The 20,079-nt window shown below is 40.2% G+C and overlaps 2 protein-coding genes across 3 annotated transcripts in view; one reads left to right on the top strand and one right to left on the bottom strand.

The window, feature by feature from the left end:
- stxbp1b (syntaxin binding protein 1b) overlaps positions 1-14,387 on the top strand; it is a 32,202-nt gene extending 17,815 nt beyond the window's left edge. The window contains exons 14-20 of one of the 2 annotated variants that reach the window (XR_014531078.1): positions 971-1,109; positions 1,195-1,304; positions 1,650-1,751; positions 1,863-1,948; positions 2,033-2,187; positions 12,579-13,268; positions 13,374-14,387. Coding sequence is in view for 1 of the 2 variants with exons in the window: in XM_083526966.1 (XP_083383092.1) it covers positions 971-1,109; positions 1,195-1,304; positions 1,650-1,751; positions 1,863-1,948; positions 2,033-2,187; positions 12,579-12,697 (711 nt within the window). In the remaining variant the exon portion in view is untranslated. Of the gene's footprint in view, positions 1-970; positions 1,110-1,194; positions 1,305-1,649; positions 1,752-1,862; positions 1,949-2,032; positions 2,188-12,578 lie in introns of both variants that reach the window. The other variant, XM_083526966.1, reaches the window with a different exon arrangement.
- Positions 14,388-14,822: 435 nt separating this feature from the next.
- The window catches only part of whrnb (whirlin b), a 91,446-nt gene continuing 86,189 nt past the window's right edge, over positions 14,823-20,079 (bottom strand). Inside the window, exon 12 of the mRNA XM_083526841.1 lies at positions 14,823-17,583. Within this exon, the coding sequence (XP_083382967.1) occupies positions 17,401-17,583 (183 nt within the window). The 3' untranslated portion in view covers positions 14,823-17,400. The remainder of the gene's footprint in view (positions 17,584-20,079) is intronic.

Genomic DNA, 20,079 nt, shown 5'->3' with positions numbered 1-20,079 from the left:
CAATATTTCTAAGGTGAAAGAAGGCTATCTTGGTTATGTTATTTACATGAGCCTCAAAAAACGACTAGAGTCAATAATTACACCAAGATCTTTAACTGCTGTACACAACGCTGAAAGACCATTCAGAAATGATACTTAATCAGAAAATTCATAATTTGTCATAATTGAGGCCAATAGCAGGACATTTACCACTTCAACCAGCACTGCCTCTGTGCTGTGATGAGGCCTTCATCCTGACTAATACATTTAAAAAATGTTATTCCTATGTAGGTGTGAGGATAGCTGCTATGTTACAACCATTTCTACAATTTTGGAGATAAAGGGGAGGTTTGTAATTGGCCTATAGTTGGACAGCTGACAAGGGTCAAGGTCAGGTTTTTTAATTAGGGGTTGAAAAGTGGCGGTTTAAAAGATTTAAGTACATAACCAGTGCTAATGGAAGAGCTTATTATTTTTAGAACAGGTTTAATTACTTGCTTGTAGGCAAGGGATCGAGAATACTCTGTTCAGTGATGAACACTTGAATATAGAACTGATTATGCAAACTGCATTCCTAAACCATTGTAATAGACTGTTTATATCAATTGCGACCCAAATCCATCTTCATAGTTCATGAGTTGCTCAATAACAGCATGGATCTTTAGGCTGTTCATGTGGAACCATCCTCAGCTGCACATAGTGGTCTTTAATTGTAGAGAACTCTATCCAGAGATGTTCCAAAAGTGAAGATAGGAACAGTAGCATTGGCCACTGGTATCTTAGGAGTATGTTTAATTCGACAGAGAGAGAAAGAAGAGGGAGAAAGAGAAGGAGAATAGAGGGGAGACAGCGAGAGAGAAATAAGGATGATTAAGTATCCTAATTGTTACATAAAATAACTCCTTTAAAAGAACTCCATATGCACTTATTAAAGCTAAACAAGGATCTTGACATCAACTATGACTTTTTTAAACCCCTTTATCTTTAACAGGATTTGGCCATGGGTGCAGATGCGGAAGGAGAGAAGCTCAAAGATCCCATGAGAGCGATTGTGCCAATTCTTTTGGACTCTAACATCACGATCTTTGACAAGATCCGTATCATTCTTCTCTACATCTTTCTCAAAAATGGTTAGAGTCCTATTTCTGGGATGTACATTTAATTTCCTGTGTGAATGGCACCATTAATGCTGATACCTGGTTATTTGTGTGTTAGGTGTGACTGAGGAGAACCTTTGTAAACTCCTTCAGCATGCGCAGATCCCTCCAGAGGACAGTGACATCATCTCGAACATGGCTCATATGGGAGTGCCTATAATCTCAGAAGTGAGTCTGCATCACTCTAACTCTGTTTGAGCTTTATTAAACATAGAGGAGGAATGATATGTCTACATGTGCACATAAAGCTTATTAACATCAAAAATTAAAAATCTACTAAGGATTGTAATTATATGTACTCTATGCAGAAGGACTATCTATTAGAAGCAGGTAACTTAGGGCTGAAAGATCTCTCACTTCCTGCTGTGTCATTCTTTGATGTGTCATTCTTTACTAAATGTAAAATCGTTAGTGTCACCAAGGAATAAAACCATCCATATATACTGTAACAGTTTTACAGAAAAAAGCAACGGAAGATTAACCACAAGTACTTTTCTTTTTTTTTTTTTTTAGCAATCCACAACACGAAAGAAGAAAGCTGATCGCAAGGAGCGAATCAGCGAACAGACCTACCAGCTCTCCAGATGGACTCCTCTGGTGAAAGATATCATGGAGGTACATCTTCCTGTTCTGCGGCTTCACAAATTGTTACCTGACTCAAAAAACACATCTTTTCTTTCAACATTCCCAGCACCCATATTTTAAACTATTCAAACGTTATTACAGGATGCTATCGAAGACAAACTGGATCCGAAGCAATATCCATACATTTCTACACGCACAGCCTCATGCAAAACCACAACAGCTACCAGGTAAGATTAGATAACACACATATACACAAACACATTCAGAGAAATGCACTTTTTGTTTCCCTGATGTTAAACTCTTGACTTCAGTGCACGCTATGGAAACTGGCACAAGAATAAAAGCCCAGGAGAAATGCGAACAGGTCCTCGGGTCATCGTCTTCATCATTGGGGGCGTGACCTACAGCGAAATGCGCAGTGCCTATGAGGTCACACAAGCCAACGGCAAATGGGAGGCTCTTATTGGTAAGATACGTTGTGGAGACTCTGTGCTCAAGTGAATGTGACCTCTATTTGTTCCCTGAATATAAAGAATGTCTAGAATGAAACTCAAAGTAAATTGCAATGAGAAAGTGCTGTTCCTTTGTGTCACCAAGCATAACGGTGAATCATTTCAAATCTTTACATTTCACAAGTGCTCATACCTGTAAGTTTAGGTTGAAGTTTCTATTTAAACAGATTTCAGCTTTCACACTATAACAACTCACTTCCGAGAGGCACTGGCTAAACTTGTGCTACGAGTTTTAACAGCAGTTATAAAAAAATAAACACATGAACCAGACATAACTTCCACCAAATGCACCATGTAATATACAAAATAAATCAAACAATCCTGGTAACCAAATATGTACATCCACCTCACCTCAGTCTTTCTCATCTCAAATAGTCTCTTTAGAAAGTATTTATAAACTCACAGTCCCTTGGAACCTTCCCACCCCTCTCAAGGTTCAAAAGTGAGCAGATCTAATCTCTGCCGAGTGAAGAAGTTTGCTGAAGGTATCCTTCTGAGCACTAATCCAAAGGAAAGGAAAAAGTATCTTTAAAGCGTGACCCAATAGTCCTCAGCAGCCATTCCTTTTTCCCACGAAGCACACTATCTTCTTTCGTTTCTTCCCAGGTATATATTTACTTCCGCGATTCTACGCCGCTCCGGAATGACAACATCGGTGCGGAATTCTCGTGAACACTTGTAATAATGTCACGAGCGCAGGACCAAACATAACCCATATGACGATAACGTGATAACAGTACATTGTGTCCAAGTATTATTAAATAATTGAATACATAATCAGAAAAATGAATGTACCCACCACCACCACCAGCCTATTGCATCAGGGGCAGAAGTCTATGATACCTTTCTTATTCACCACATTCACAGTATCTGTTTTGGGTTGGTTACCCCATTTTACCATGTAGTTTACTGGTCCTAATTGTTTTGTTACTTCTGCTAACCTCTCCCACTTGGGCGCTGGCTTGGCAGAGAATTTTGCGGTGGCACTAGAGAGAGGATGTGACCTAAACCAGACTAGATCTCCAGGGTAAAAATGGACATCTTTCCTCCTGACATTATAATTTTCAGCTTGTCTTGCCCGATGCATCTCCAATCTGTGCTTTGTTATCCCCTTTTGTTTGTTGTGTATCAACTTTTCCAGTGGTCCCTTGAGGAGTCTGCTGGTAATGACTTTGGTTGGTGTTCACCCTGTTGTCTCATGCTGAACTGTATTTATGGCAAACTTGAACTCAGGGATCCACTGGTCCCAAGTATTATGCTGATCCCCCACTTAGGAAGCCATTATGACTTCTGGTTGGTCTGTGGATGGTAAATTGTGGTAGGTTTTTGGATTACTCCCCATTTTTTTCAGAAATCTTTCAGTAGCCGTTATGTAAACTGGGGGCCACGATCAGAGACCAGATTCTTGGGTGTACCCCATCTGATTAGGATTTCCTCCTTAAGGATCTTTATAACTGTCTGAGCTTTTCTGTCCCGTTGAGAAAACATCACCTCCCACTTAGTAAAGATGTCCACAATCACCAGCAGGTAGGTGTTTCACCTTTTACTTGTGGGAAAGGGTCTTCAGACAAGGGGTTGGTATGGAAATAGTGAAGGAATTTTTGGATCAAGGTTAGTGGTACTTTGAGTTGGTATTTTTCAACATTAATCTTTTGGCGGAAGTTAATGATAGAGTACTCCTTGGTTGACATCAAAGCTGATCCAGTCACAAAGTGTTTTGTTGGTGTTGCAGTTTGGTTTTTATTGGTCTTTCTGTGTAATTTCTGTCTTGAGCTTGGGCAATCTCAGCCAAAGAATGGGGAAGGTCAGTTTGATGATGGTGGATGACAAAAATTTGACTGCCGTCAACAAAGCATCAGGTCTAATGGTGAGACATCCCATCCGGAAGCACACCTTGAAGTGGAATTGTTGCAGCCTCAGGGTCCACCTTGTGAGCCTTGAGGATGATTTCAGGCAGTTGAATATCCAGGTCAGTGCTGCATGGTCAGTAAGACATTGAACTCCACTCCCTCTAGGAAATGCCTCCACTTTTCTACAGCCCAGACCACCAACAGACATTCCTTTTCTCAGGTTGAGTAATTAAGCTCAGCCCCTTTTAGTGTCCATGACGCATATGCAATCACCTTTTCTCCTTCATCAGATTGCTAGGTCAGAATGGCATTAATGTCGGCCTGGAAAGGTTTGGATGTGCGAGTACTGGGGGGTGTGGTAAGACTGCCTTTAAAGCTACGAGGCTGGCTTGACATTTAACTGTCCATTCCTATTTAACCCCCTTCTTTTTCAGGTGGTTCAGAGGTGCTGCCAGGTTGGCAAAACCCGGAATTAATTTATAGTACCATCCAGACAACCCTAAGAAGCAGTGCAAGGACTTCAAATCAGTTGGCACTGGGTAGTCTGATACCACCTGGGTCTTTTCTGCATCCAAGTCGACCCATTTCCCGGAGACAATGTGGCACAGCAACTGTAGCTGTTGCTTGAATAAGTGGCATTTCTTCATATTAAGGGTGAGGTTAGCTTGGGTAAACTTCTGCAGTACCACACTGATGTCTCTAGAATGTTGCTTTCATGCCTAGAGGTATATGATTTCGCCGATGTAAAAAAAAAAAACAGATCTCCCATAGCCCGTTTAGCACCCATTCCATCAGTCGTTGGGAAGTTGCGTTCCAGAATCTGTAATCTGGTATTTTCCTGAATTGAAATGCATTTTAAAAGGCCTTTGGTGGTGATGAAAGCCATCTATTGATTGCTCTCCTCTTCCACCTTAACTTGCCAGTAGCCAGATTGTAGCCAGAATGTCGTGAACCAGAAGGCACCTTTCAAGGATTCCAAGATATCATGTAGTATGAACATTGGATAAGCATCTGGTATTGTCTTGCTGTTCAGCTCCCTTTAGTCGACACAAAACCAGAAGGAGTGGTCTGGTTTTGGCACGAGAACCACAGGAGATGACCAGGAAGATAAGGAGTGCTCTAAAATGCCATCTCGTCCACATGTTCTTAAATAATATTATTTTTCAAAGGTGACACTCTGTACACCTTGCTGTTCACCAGTACTTCATCCAGGGTGGAGAAACTCATAGGCCTTCTCCAGCGGTGGTCATGCATGGAAGTGCTGGTTCAGGTGGTAGGACATAATACAGAGTCACTATTGAATCTGGTTGAAGGTTATCATTTGTCAGTCTTTGTATCCCTTGATCAGAGAGGAATGGGTGGTACTGATATCCCCTCCTGATTGGTAGGCCATACCTGTTTTTTTGCCAAATCCAGTACTGCAGTAGTCTTCATAATAAAATCCAATCCCATGAGGATGGGAACGGTCAGGTTGGCATCCTTAATAATGTGGGTGACTACTGTCCATCTAGAGCTGTGCCAATCATACTGTTTCTGGGCCTTGAACTTGGAGACATGCACTTACTTACTATCCACCATTAAAACTTCTGTTGCTGCTGTTCTTTAGGGTGTCCATAGACTACTACATCTACTAGTTACTTCCAGACCCTGTGCTGCATTAAGGTGAAGGAACTGTCAACAATTGCCCTTATTTCTTTCAATAGGAACCTTCAGTGGCACCTGGAGAAGGAAGGGTGTATGGGGCTTAAAGTCATAAGGATGTGTGAGTGACATCCCCGCTAAGTCTTTGGGACCACGGCTTTCAGTTTTTTAGAGCCTTTTTTTAGGATTCAACTTTCCCACTTTTGCCAGTAGTCTGGTAGCCCACGTCACGAGTTGTTCGACAGTGGTTTCTGTCCCTCTTAGGCATCCTGCAACCTTGGGTTTGATCAACTCCCCCTTGGTAATCTCTTCCTTCCATTTTAAGCAGAGGGCACGATAATCGTAGGAAAAAATCCCTTAATGTTTGTTCTGGCTGCTGTACCATGATTTTATGCTTGACAGGAAGGCTTTCATCCTACAATCATGGATTTTGGCTCTCTCCGCCTTCCACCAGCTCAGTGTGGGTGCCTTCAACACAGTGCTCAAGGTGCCCACAAACTCAGCATTTTCGTAAGGGCTTAATGTCTAAAAAGTTCACACACTGTTTAATGAAGTTAATGACATCAGATGTCACAATAGAAGGGAAAGTCTAGCCATATAGGAGGTCTCGCACAGAATGAGGAAGCACTATGCACAATGTGAGAAGGTACGGTGGTGGGTGCATGGGTCTTTGTAGGTTGACTTACGGTGTAGGTATTAATTCAATTTAATTTAATTCAATTCATTTTTATTTGTATAGCGCTTTTAACAATAAACATTGTCTCAAAGCAGCTTTACACAGATAATGTGGTGATTAAGCATAAATATGTTCTTTGTAAGTATGTTTGTCCCTGATGAGCAACTGTGGCAAGGAAAAACTCCCCGAGATGGCATAAGGAAGAAACCTTGAGAGGAACCAGACTCAAGAGGGAACCCATCTTTATCTGGGTTGCACCAAATGTCCATTTGAAGCAGATATACAATGCTGCGGGGTACAGTGATGACGATCAGAAGCAAACTGCACTCCCGAGTCAGTGCAGCAGACCGCCGACACCCACTACAGTCCAATCCATCCTCAAAGCACCCGTTCTACTCTGGAATTACATGGAACCACCCAAGGTGTTGATGAGAGACCGTCCCAAGCTGCACAGAAGTGTGAAGATCCACGGAGGGGAGAGGGGCAGGAACAGTGGTCACTGGAGCCTCAGGAGCATGTTTAACTCGACCGAGAGAGAGAGAGAGAGAGAGAGAGAGAGAGAGAGAGAGAGAGAGAGAGAGAGAAAAGAGGGTGACGGGAAGAGAAGGATATGGATTATTAAGTGTCCCTATTGGTGTATTAAAGTTAATGTCACTGTGCAGTTTGGACTCCGGCAAGACTCGCTATGGCAGCATAACTAAAAGGGAGAACCAGAAGGTAACACAAACATGAGGGATCTCTGGGATAAGAGACGACCCACCACACCACCGTCAACAAACCCGAGTGAACGTGTGAATGTGAGGGGACGAAAGCATACAAATATACCAGTTCACCAAACACTCTATATCCATGCTCCCTCCAGATCTGAGCCTTTACCTAAGAAAAATCTACTGATAAAAGGCTTGACTAAATAAATATGTTTTCAACCTCGACTTGAACACTGAGACTGTGTCTGAGTCCCGAACACTGGTTGGAAGGCTGTTCCATAACTGTGGGGCTTTATAAGAGAAAGATCTGCCCCCTGCTGTAGTCTTCATTATTTGAGGAACCAACAGAGCCAGCACCTTTTGATGTAAGTAGGCGTGGAGGATCATACTGGTACAGAAGTTCACTCAGATACTGCGGTGCGAGTATTACTCAAGCTAGTGGAAGTTGGAACACAGGCCAGGGAATAGGCAGGCTACGAGCTGAGATGGTGTATAAAGGGAATATAAGTGGTAGCTGTGGTGAAGTTATGCAACCTAGTAGGGGTAGGTGTACTAGTCTGCCTGACCTTTCTTATTTGATTTTCCCACTTAGCATCCCTCTGCAGGAAGCAATCTACCACTACCTTTTTAAGTTTTTCTAAAGACTGCTGGAAGACTCTATTCTTGTCTCAACTGCCTCCCTCAAAGCTGCTTCCCTGTTTATTGAGCGGTCGATTGCCTGTTTATGAGTAGTTTCTATTATCTAGTAGATTCGACATAAGTTTTCAGGGCCAACAAGTCACCTTTCAGTTGTTCTCACTCAGTCTGCATAGCTCGTACACACTCTCTACATCAATAACGTACATCAGCTGTATTATCTTCATTATCATTATCAAGGTACAAATACCTCAGCAAAGATGTAACTTCGGCTGTAGGATTATGTCTAATCACAAACGGTCCTGCAGTAAAATCAGGGAAGAGAGAAAAGAATAGAGTGCAATGAGTATTGTTGTGTGAGGCGAAGAGATCTACGGCAGCCCGGCAGAACCTCTCCCACAACAAGTCCACCACCTGAGGGTGGAGAGTTCACTCCCTATACAGGGGATTTTCCCTGGACAGGAGATCCGGCCCCAGATTCATTACTCCCGGGACACGAGTCACCCGTAATTAATGAAAACGCTTCATGCCCCACACCATGAGTTCTCATGCTAGACTATGACGTTAAGGAGAACATGTTCCCCCCTGGAGATTTATATATGCCACCGCCGTCGTGTTGTCCCATCTGACCAAGACGTGGTGACTCCGAAGAAACTGTGCAAAATGTTTCAATGCCAGAAACACTGTTAATAGTTTCAGGAAGTTTATTGCTATCCTGCCCTCGCACACTGCACCTCATCCTGTGAGTGACGCATCCATCGTCACTACTTTTCTCAGGGAAACAGCTCCCAGTGTGGTTCCAGATTCGAGAAAAAAGTAGGATTTCTCCAGTGGCAGAGAGCAGGCAAACAAGGTAATGACACTATCACCATGCGGTTGAGGTGGCGCTTCGAACATAAGCGCTGTGCCGCTACCATCACTAAAACTCTCTTATTGCAACAGAACCAATGGGATGACAGACACTGCCAAGTCTATAAGCCTTACAAGGCGTAAACATAGTCTGAATAGGACTCTCTTCCCTCTCTGGAAGAGAGAGAGAGACAACCACGAATCTACATGATGCGTTTCTCTGATTGAAAAGCCCTGATTTCAGGTCTGAGTTCAGGTCTGAGTTCAGCCTTAGACCCAAGTAAATTATTTTCTGCATGGGCACTAAGCAGCTTTTTGTCTCGTTTATTTGAAGCCTAAGCCTTTTACATTTACATTACATTTACATTTGCGGCATTTAGCAGACGCCCTTATCCAGAGCGACGTACAGAATTGCTTTAAATCTCTAGTAATGAATAAATCTACACTGGTATGCCAGATAACAAACTTAATTTTAACATAACCCTAGAATTCTACAAACTTGGAAAGTACTAATTTAAGTGTTTCAGGAAGAGGTAGGTCTTCAGTTGTCGCTTGAAGATAGTCAGGGACCTGCTGTACGGACATCTAGAGGAGGTTCATTCCACCTCCTTGGTGCCAGAACAGAGAAGAGCCTTGAAGAGTACTTACCTCTCATTCTGAGAGAATGGATTTTTTTTTTATAATTTGCAGTGGACTGATAGAGTTCAGGGGGAGACCTGCCAGCAGAGAGTTGCAGTAGTCCAGTCTTGAAATCACAAGAGACTGAACAAGCACCTGGGCAGCCTGTGTGGACAGAAATGGTCGAATCCTTCGGATGTTGTAAAGAGTAAATCTACAAGAACGAGACACATTAGCAACATGTGGGAAGAAGGACAGTTCATTGTCCATAGTTACTCCAGGTACCATAACTCATTCACCTTCACCACCTCTTCTCCCTGCAAAAGAACGAGACACATTAGCAACATGTGGGAAGAAGGACAGTTCATTGTCCATAGTTACTCCAGGTACCATAACTCATCCACCTTCACCACCTCTTCTCCCTGCAACCGCACCACTCCACTGCCCTCCTTTTCACATGTACTCTGTCTTACTCCTACTGAATTAATTTCCCTTCTCTCCAACTCCAGTCTTTACTCTCACAACAAATTACAATATCATCCACGAATATCAAAGTCCACGGAGTCTCCTGTCTGACCTTGTTCGTCAACCCTTCCATCACCACTGCAAACATTTAGGAGCTAAGAGCCTACTTTTGATGCAGTCCAACCTCCACCTTGAACTAGTCTGTCATTCCTACTGCACACTTCACTGCTGTCACACTGTCCTCATACATGTTCTGCACCACCCTCACATACTTTTCTGACACACCTGACTTCCTCATCCACAACTCCTCTCTAGCACCGTGTCGTAAGCTTTCTCTAGATCCACAAACACACAATGCTACTTATGTGAAAGTAAGCGTCCTTCAGATCTACTGATGTAAACCAGTCTCTGGGATGAATAACATTGTATAATGCTTTTAAGTGAGCATTTTGAACTTGTACAGTAATCCCCCACGTTTTTTTTGCGGAATTGCATTTGCCACATAACTAATTTGATACGCTGATTTTCCCAGTCTCTAGCAGATAGCACGATAGACCAAAAAACTTTTATGTTAAAATAATGAAATTTCTGAATTTAATTATTAATTATAAAATGAAGTAAATTGGTAATACAGTACAGTACTGTATACATAAAATAGCATTTTTGGGGTGGCATCCGTTTATTGCGATTTTTCGCTTATCGTGGGTGGTTTTGGAACGTAACCACCGTGATAAACGGGAGATTTCGTGTTTGTAGAAATTCTGTAAATCCAGAATGGGACAGAGACCCCCCCTCTTTTGGGAACAACAAAGTACCGGGAATAAAAACTGTGCTGGCTGTCCTCCTGCAGTACCACACAAAATAATCGTTTGCTCAATAAGGAGGTTATTTCGTGCTCTAAAATTGGAGCTGACTCCCCTACCGCTGTTGACCATAACACACCGTTGAAGAGAGGAGACCTTCTAGCAAATTGCAGGCGATACCCTAGTTTTATTGGGGACAATAACCAAAGGTGTACTGCACATGCGCGCCACCTCTCCGTGCAAGTAGAGAGCGGGCTGCTGCAGCTCCCGCTCACAGATGGCGCGATGGTTCCATCTAGCGGCGGAGCTCGGGGTTGCAACTCTGATTCAGATGTCTTTTCGTGTGTTTTGGTTTGACTTTTTAATTACGTCCATGCCCTCTGCCCACTGCCTGGATGCACAGAAAACATCTTAATTTTTTGAAAATGAGAACAATTGTGGAGCCTTTTGACCTCTCTCTTGTATAACCCCCTTGGTGTAGAGGGGAGAAGCAACATCTTGGGCACTGGGCAAACTAGTGCATTTCACCAGATTTCTGCAACGAATGCAGGGACGGCTGGTATCAGCTCCTTAACTGGAAAAGTGCGCAATGGCAGCCTCTTTTATAATATAAATCCCTCTCTGCGCCCTGGCGGACTTGTTGAGATGGTCAGTGGATAAAGATCTTTTTAGCTGCTCTTCTACACATCTCAATGAGGTCCAGCTCTCTTGGCATCGGTGGAGGGGTTTTACCCATAGCACTGGCAGGCCTGTAAAAATATTAGAAGGGAAAATATATATAAAATAATCGCATCCTCCTCGTCTTCCTTCAAATCTTCCTGCAAAAGATGAGCCAGCTCACTATCTTCTTCCTCCTCTTGCTGTCCCCCAACATAGAGTTGGAATCTAAGAGGGGAGGAGGTTTAGAAAACACTTGGGTCCCCTTTATTTGCGACTGCGACTTGCACTCTGCACTCCAAAACCCTTAACGGGAAACAAGAACAGTGCGGGCAGCACTCGGGATTAGCGAGCACAGCCTGTGCATGTCTAACTCCCAAACACGCTATGCACAGGGGATGAGAGTCTTTGAATAGGATCATAGACCCCTCATGCCCACAGACAAGAGGGATCTTTCCCCATCGCCGTGCAACCGGATGGGCTCGCAATCGCCATAAACGAGACCACCAAAACGTGCCTCTCGATATCGGGTCTTATAGCAATTATCCTTCTTTATCCAACTTAACATGAGGGAACAATTAGGGAAAACAGCTGTAACTGCTGAAAGAAAAAGGAACAACAAAAGAAAAATATTCACCTTAACAGTGAATATGTCCCTCAAAAGAAGCAGCTGCGTCCGGCAGTTTAGCGACCACCCCTAAGAGAATCTGCTAAGGATAGCTTCCAAAAAGCATCTTCACGGGAAAGAGATTGAGAAAGAGGTAGGGACTGCCAGCAGCCTTGTATATAGGTAGGTAGGACTCCCGCATCACTACATCATGTGTTGCTAGGGTGAAAGGTATCTATCTGCTCTAATGCATTCAGAGTCAGCAGCCTAGCATAAACTCTATGTTGCTTGAAGCTGTTTCTTTAACCAATCAGATTTCAATTTGGTCACTCTGAGGCCCTCTAGCAGACGTCCAATCATGTCAGCACTTTCAGGTGCTTTTATTGGATGGTCAGAGAGTGCACTAGTCAGAGAGCACAACCCTCATCTGTAGCAAAATGCACACGCTCAAATATATGCATGTGGATTTAATACCTGTATCTTCATTTCAAAATGGCTAACAGAGGAGAAGAAATTTATTTGGATATTTTTCCACAAATTCAATTTACCTTAATTTCAAATCCACAGGAAAAAAAGGTAATGCATGAAATAAATGCACATAAAGTCGCACAGCTGTGGCTGCAGTGAATGGAGACTTGTTTAATTTAGTTCATTGGGTCACTTGTTTTAGTAAAAGCATTCATTCTCACTGCATGAGATTTCTTCTATAGCTGTGGCTTCATAGTGATGGTATTAAAAGGTGGACTGATTCAGGTAGAACACCACTAAAGGCCTAGGTGTGAAATGCACGGCCTGCCACAGAGTTTAAGCATAAAGCAACCTTTCTGTTTTTACAGGTTCCACGCACACCATCACCCCCAATAAGTACTTAAAGGACCTGCAGCACCCGGACTTCCTGGACCCTAACACAGCTCCAGAGGACAAGGTTACTGCTGAAGACTCAGATACATCATAAGCTAAATGTCTGTCCCTCAGAAGCAGTGGAGTATGTGAGTCTTTACATTATTAATTGTAGTGTCAGACAGAAATTCAACTATGTGACTCAGTTGCTCTAAGTTGTGACGCTAATGCCATTAATGATAGTATTAGCATGAAATTTTTAGATTTGGAAGCTTGTGTTTGAGGCAAATATACGTGCAAGTAAAGAATCCTGAATAGACTACATAGACAAAAGCATAGTTGCATCACACTCCAGTAATTCTGTGCAGTCAGCTAAAACATTAGCTAAACATATGTCATTCTTTTAAAAAACATTATTTTATAGTCAGCTAAATGTGATTAATGATGTATTTATCTCAAAACAGCTAATTGTATAGTAAATGTTGCAGAGTTAACAAGCAAATATAGCTGTATGTTGATTGATCTAAGGCGAACACTCATATATATACTGTATAATTCTTTTTAAAAAATGCTATTTTGTTTACTGTTGATGCTCTGTACAGCCATGTACTGAATTTGGTGTGAAGGGTTGAACGCAACATAAATCTCAGTGCACCTCTGTCAGCTGCTGAACAAATTGTGTCATTGTGTCACAGTCATTCCAGTTTAGAATAAAACACAACATCTGCTCAAAATGGTGCTTTTTTTTCCTTTTATTTTTGGATAGATTTGTTTTTTTTAGAACACCAAAGAGCTGTTTCTATTCCTGCTTGCTCTGATTATCAGGTCTGACTTCAAAATCCTTGATGTATTATGTATTTATAGATACCAAGCTGCAAATACTCAATCGTTCAATCATGCTTAATATTTTAATAACTCAACCTCGCAACCTCCTGCTGGAGGTTAATATCTAATCATTTAATAAAGCGATCTGTAACATGGCTAGGTATGTAAAAAAAAAAAAAAAAAGCTCTCAAAGACAAACAGATGAGTTTAGCTCTGGCGATTGATGGTTGCTTAAAGTTGCGTAACTGGTCATGTAGCATGAATCAGCGCTACCTTCACTTTTATCAAATAGGACGATTCAGCTAGACACAGTATAACTGTGATGAGGTGAGCAACTGTGGATTAGTGAGGTACTGAGTAGATGAGTAACACAAGTGCAGTGGATGTTTAGCTCTGTCAAATTATGTAAGTTATAGAATAGTTTAGAATTAAAATGACATGAGCCAGAATATATATAGAAAAAAACATTTAAAAAACATAAAAAATATTTGGAAACTCACATTTGTAACAATATTTAATATATGATTTAAAGTAATATTAACAGAATTGTATTATTAGTTCCTTGAATACATCTTGTTATTTTAAAAGTGTATTTTATTTCTTTTATTACCATGTTTCAGATTCAGGATTGTGATCATGTGGTTTCCAGTTCCTGTCTTGTATATTTTGTGATGCTATTAAATGGTTGTGTTTCTATGGTCTGTGTAAATTCTAACATATTATTCATAATCTGTGATTGTGTTTTGTGAACGTTTGCTTCTTATTTGCTCAATGTATTGCTTTCTTCCTCAAATGTTTGTCACATGATCTATTCTCCCACTTCTGTTGATATTGTAAGTATTCATTTTTTTGCCCAAAAATGTGCATAGTGGGTTCAAGTGCACATTTTATCTGTAGACAAATACAGTTTAGTCTTCTTTAAGCAATGTGGTAATTATACATACTAATAAAAGATACGTGTCTGTGTGGATACGTTTTCATTTGTTTGTAAGCAGTCAATGAGGAGAAGAATACATGATGGAAACCATGAAAGAAATGCTTTTCCCCTCCAGAAAAGAAAAAAAAAAAAATTGTAAGCTTTGTTTAAAAAATCTAAATGGTTTTGAGCTAGTTCAGATTTAAGATAAGATTTGTTTTTTTCTTTTCAAATTGAGGGGTTTTGCAAGAGAAGCTACTCTTTGGATTACAGTTGGGGTTTGGGAAGAGGTTTGGGGTCCTAACAATAAGTGCTGAGCTAGGTTCACATTTAAGCACGTGGGGGCGCCAAAAACCCCATACCTCACTCTATGCCAGGCGTTCAGTGGAACAGAACCTATCCTGAGCATGGGGTGGGAGTATGGCAGTCCATTAAGAGTTAATATTCTGGGCTTCAATCATCATCATCATTAAAACCACAAAATAAACAAATATCACAGTTAGGTATTAAATACTTTAATTCATGTTTGCAAATGCCATAATTCATAAACATTTCAAGCAACAGTAGAATATTGAATCTAACTGCACACCTATTACTGCGTCGCTGGATCGGAAACTAAAGCCTACAATTCTTAAAGCCAAACCAGTTATTATATTACCTGCATCCCACAAACAGTGCTGAGCACTGAATTAAATATTTTACTCACCTCCTTTTAAGTTTAAGTGAAACATTGCAAAAAAAATAAAATAAAAATCAGCAGATCATCTATTTAATAGATCACTGTGTGCATGATGAGACTCTTCTACTCTATTAGATAAAGTGTTAATTACATCCATCAACAGGATCATGTTTCAATAAAGCTATTGAAATCAGGATATCATAACATGATATCACAACGGTAAAAACAAAAGTTATTAAATATACATAGACACATTCTGTAATGCTCTGCATGTTTATATAGGGCTATTTAGGGAATATGACATGCATTTATAATCAACAAAACTAAACCATTATTCTAAATGGATTTATATCATCTGATGTCAAAAATACTGATAGAAATATCTCAATAATCCTATTCTGATCCGAAACCATTCTAAAAATAGATCTGTCATTAGTTTGAGCAGCATGGCAAAGCCTTTGAGGCTAATTAATGATTGTTAGAGATAAACGAGAGCAGGGGCAAGAAAGGGTAAGAGGAAAATAGAGCGAGAAAACAAGTTCTGAATCGCACTACAAATTCTTCCTCTTGTGATAATTCTTTCTATTTATTTACTGATCAGCCCCTCTATCTGAGGCATGTGCACTGGCAAAATGTCAAAATATAGTTTGCAAATGAAAATAGAAGGTTTCTAGGATCATTCTCTTACTATTGGAGGACCACCAGGGCTTTTTTTCAACTAAACAGTTTTGTTGTTTGCTTGTGTCTTTATGGAATTGCAAAGTTGTCACCTTAATACTGAAGACTATAAAATGCTCTCATTACACCACTGCCCAGTTCTCACCAAAACAATATTGTCTTGTCTTTCTCCACTAACTCATACCACTACTGATACATTGGATCTTTTGGAAACGTCCTCATAAAGCTTTAAAACATGATTGTTCACCTCCCAGAATGAGACAGTGCGCATAAATACTGTCCATAGTGCTGCTTTACTGAGGATAAAACTCAACAGCGTGAGATTGTACTACTGAGTGTACGTCTGTGTATTATTTTAATTATTTAAATATAGGTTTCTAAGCACTTTTAAAAAATTGCTCAACATTCTTTTATTGTTTCTGAGGTTGAGACAATGAGGGAAATGTTATAGAAGTTATCATTGCCTTGCCCGTCAACTGCTCAGTTTATAATGTTTATATTGCAGTTTATAATGTTCAAAGGTGTTTTTAGACTTTTAAAATTCAAATAATTTTAAAGCAACCTCAGGAAATATTATTATCCAAAGTTATTATACAATAGATAGGGATAATTTCTTAAATTTCTGAATTTTAACTATAATCTGGCCCAGAAATAAGCCCCGCCTCCATCCACAGCAGAAATGCCTGGTTCCTTAAAAAAATCGAAAAACAGCCATTCATCATATGTATTTCGGCCCCAGAGGGAAGGGCCAGTTTAGGCTTCATTTTAATTAGGGGAGTAGTAGCTTAGTGTTTAAGGCATTAAACAGTCATAAGTTTAAATCCCAGCCTCATCAATTTCCAACTTCTGAGCCCCTGAGCAAGGCCCTTAACCATTCTGCTGCTCAGTTGTATGAATGAGACAAATAAAAGTTGGTCTGTATAAGGGCGTCTGCCAATTTATATTAATGTAAATATGAAGGTTTGTCAGTGTTTACATTGCAATTGCAGTTCACCTCACAGACAGCAGGGGGCTCTAAACATTACAAAATGCTCCTTTAAGCATGTATATTACATCTTTATCCTAAATGAAACACTACTAAGTATTGGGTGATGATATGTGATTTGTGCATCTGACTATTCATTGGGGCTGCATGAGAAATGATTTTTAAACTAACAGTCTTCAGCTTTTCTTCCTCCTAGCTTTGTTTTGCCATTTAAACAGCAGCATCCAAAGTGCGATAAACTTACCATCATTATTTAAAATATGGGACAGAGAGGGAAATGAGGGCAAGCCACCAGCCACCCATATTGCAGATACTCAGACAAAGTGGATTTTAAGCACTATCCATTAGCCCTTTCCATCTATCTCTGGTCTGCACTGGTATGTCCTTGAGCACGGGGCAGAGACGAGTCATTTCAAGCTTTAATTTTCCTGCTGCTTCACAAGATTGATTTTAATAATCAACCTAAAACCTGAGCTTCCTCATAAATGCGCACAAATCCTGGATGCCTGATGGGACACAAATACAGAATGAAAGCAAAGCAGAACCTCATTTCTGTGGCCGTAAAAAAGTCTGGATAATAAGCAGGCAATGTGATCAGGTACGATGAAGGATATTTTTAACTTGTGAGACTACTGCTTGGCAATGTCCTCCTCTACACGTCCTTATAGTCCACTTGTGTCCGTATTCATTAGGGTGCAAAGTCTGCTTAACTTTTTGTAATGTTTCTGTCAACTTTTATAGGGCAAAATTAAAGTCAGCAATCAGGAAGTCAATGTAGTCCTTCTCTTTGGTCTTAAAGGCCTCGGCAATGACGCGTGCAGCATCTCGATGCTCCATGCCTTTGAGAGACATGCCGTTTACCTCCAAGATCACCTGACCAACCCGCAGTAGCCCACATAGATGAGCGGAGCCCCCTTTCTGTGAAAGAGAGAAAGAAAAAGAGAATAATATAATAAATTTTTATATACTGAATATAACCTTTATTTTGAAAAGGTCTGTTTTTTATGGTACATATAAATATTTTTAAAGGTTCGGTCTATTAAACATTCAGTTCCTCTAACATTTTCAAGTTCACAAATTAGACTTTTATTTTAAACTCTGTTTTGATAGACAAAGATAACAACATTTACATGTTTATTATTCTTATTATTGTCATTATTAGTTACAATTATTTTATACAATTATTTTATTTAACATTTATTTACTTGTTTATTCAAATTCAGAATTGTTACTTTACTCTTCTAGTTTTATATTTTGCATTTTCTATTTGCATATGCAGAAATACTGGACTCACTGTTTGTATGGCAAATAAACACAATCAAATTTAACTGAAGGAACTGAACTGTTTTTTTTTTTTCTTTTTTTTTTTCTTTTTTAAAGGACATACTGGAAAAATGTGGACCTGATGTGGCACTTTGTATTGAGAAGTCATTAGCCAGCCTTGTGTCAAAGTAGACAAAAAGCTTCAATCTGCTACTAAGAGGCAGAGCCAAGCAGAAAGACAGAGGAAGAGAATGAGAGAATGAGAGAGAGAGAGAGAGAGAGAGAGAGAGAGAGAGAGAGAGAGAGAGAGAGAGAGAGAGAGAGAGAGAGATGTTGACAGATGGTTGGACCCAGGCCAGTCCTGACAACTTCATGGCTGCACCTCTGTTCTCTCATCAGCACTCATTAGCTGTGCAGGGCTGAGGGGTAGTGAACTCATAATGCCATCCCTGTAGTCCCATAATGAACTACTCATTTCCTGCACAAAAATTAAAGACCCCCTATCTGCTGCCAGAAGCCCTTCAAATGTATTACAGCAGGGTTGCCCAATATGTTGATCGCCATCTACCGGTCAATCGCAAAGGTATTGTGGGTAGATTGCATGACATTAAAAAAATATATATTTATTTATGCATTTTTATAATAGGTAGATAATTTTGACTTGGACATTTTATAAGTAGCTTGCATGCTGAAAAAGTGTGTGCACCCGTTTTACAGAATTAATAAAAAAATTTGTTGTTGTCATTTAGTGTATTAGATGATTTGTTCAGTATTAAAAATACATTTGTAATTGTGTTTAAACATAAATTAGACTCCTTTACTATTACTAAGGATTGAATATAAGCTCATTTTCAACCAATCAAATAAAGAATTAGCCATTAGACTGTCTTCAATGGCATTGCACTTGAACCAAACCTTTCATCTTACAGTTAGTGAGGTCTCGATCATCAGGCACTTCTGTGCACACCACCCAAAGTCTCTTGGGGTAGTTTCTGGTAACCCTAATATAGTCAGGGTATATTGTTCCATATCTTATATCTATTGATCGAAGGGTGGCCCTTTCCAGAAGCACTAAGCTACCAGTGTCATACACCTTAGGTTCAGTGAAGTACACAAGCTCCTTCACCATGACAGGGTCTAGTATCACAATAAGACTTACATTTTTTAACAATCATTCAAGCGAACATAAACCCTTCTTTTATATAGCTTCATTATCCAGATACAGCATTATTACATATCATTTACTCAGAAATCTCTTTGATATTAATTATACAGAAATGCCATTATAAGTCCCGGATTGCATCATATGTCGTGGACCCCACATTTGTCATTGCCCTTCATGCACACACTGCACAAACATCTATAATGTCTTATTCTAATAGGCATCGTCTGTCATAAGGACTCTAATATTAAGTAAAACCGATTTAGCAAACAAATTATGTGACAATTTTCGACTAAGATAAGGTTGTGTTGTGATCTTTTTTTAACACTGCTTTTTTCTTTTTTGTACACTGTAAGTATCTGGACACATACAGCGGGGAAAATGAGTATTTGACACATCAGCATGTGGGGATTTCTAAGTGGGCTATTGACACAAAATTTCCACCAGATGTAGCCATCAAGCCAAATATTGAATTTATACAAAGAAATCAGAACATTTAAGTATACAAGTTGAGTAATAATAAATAAAGTGAAATGACACAGGGAATAAGTATTGAACACATGAAGATAACAAGGTGCAAAATGGCATAGAAAGCCAGATCACCTGAAATCTGTCAGTATTGAGAGAGAAACCCTGCCCCCTATCAGTACTAATTTATATCAGCTGCTTTAGTCCTAATTGATGGCCTATAAAGGCTTCTCATTACCCAGGAGGCACACAGGAAAGACTTCATGATGGGTAAAAGCAAAGAACTATATCAAGATCTTCGTAATCTTATCGTTAAAAAGCATTTTGATGGGAATGGTTATAGGCGCATTTCCAGAATGCTGAATGTTCCTGTGAGCACTGTGGGGGCCATTATCCGTAAATGGAAAGAGCATTAGTTCACCATAAACCAGCCACGATCAGGTGCTCCACGTAAGATCCCTGTCCGAGGAGTCCAAAGAATAATCAGGAGAGTTCGCCAAGAGCCAAGAACCACTCGGACA

The sequence above is a fragment of the Silurus aristotelis genome (assembly GCF_946808225.1).
Source record: "Silurus aristotelis genome assembly, chromosome: 23".
NCBI classification, from domain to species: domain Eukaryota; kingdom Metazoa; phylum Chordata; class Actinopteri; order Siluriformes; family Siluridae; genus Silurus; species Silurus aristotelis.
The sequence above is the reverse complement of the archived record's forward strand: the minus strand, read 5'-3'. Positions and strand labels throughout refer to the sequence as shown.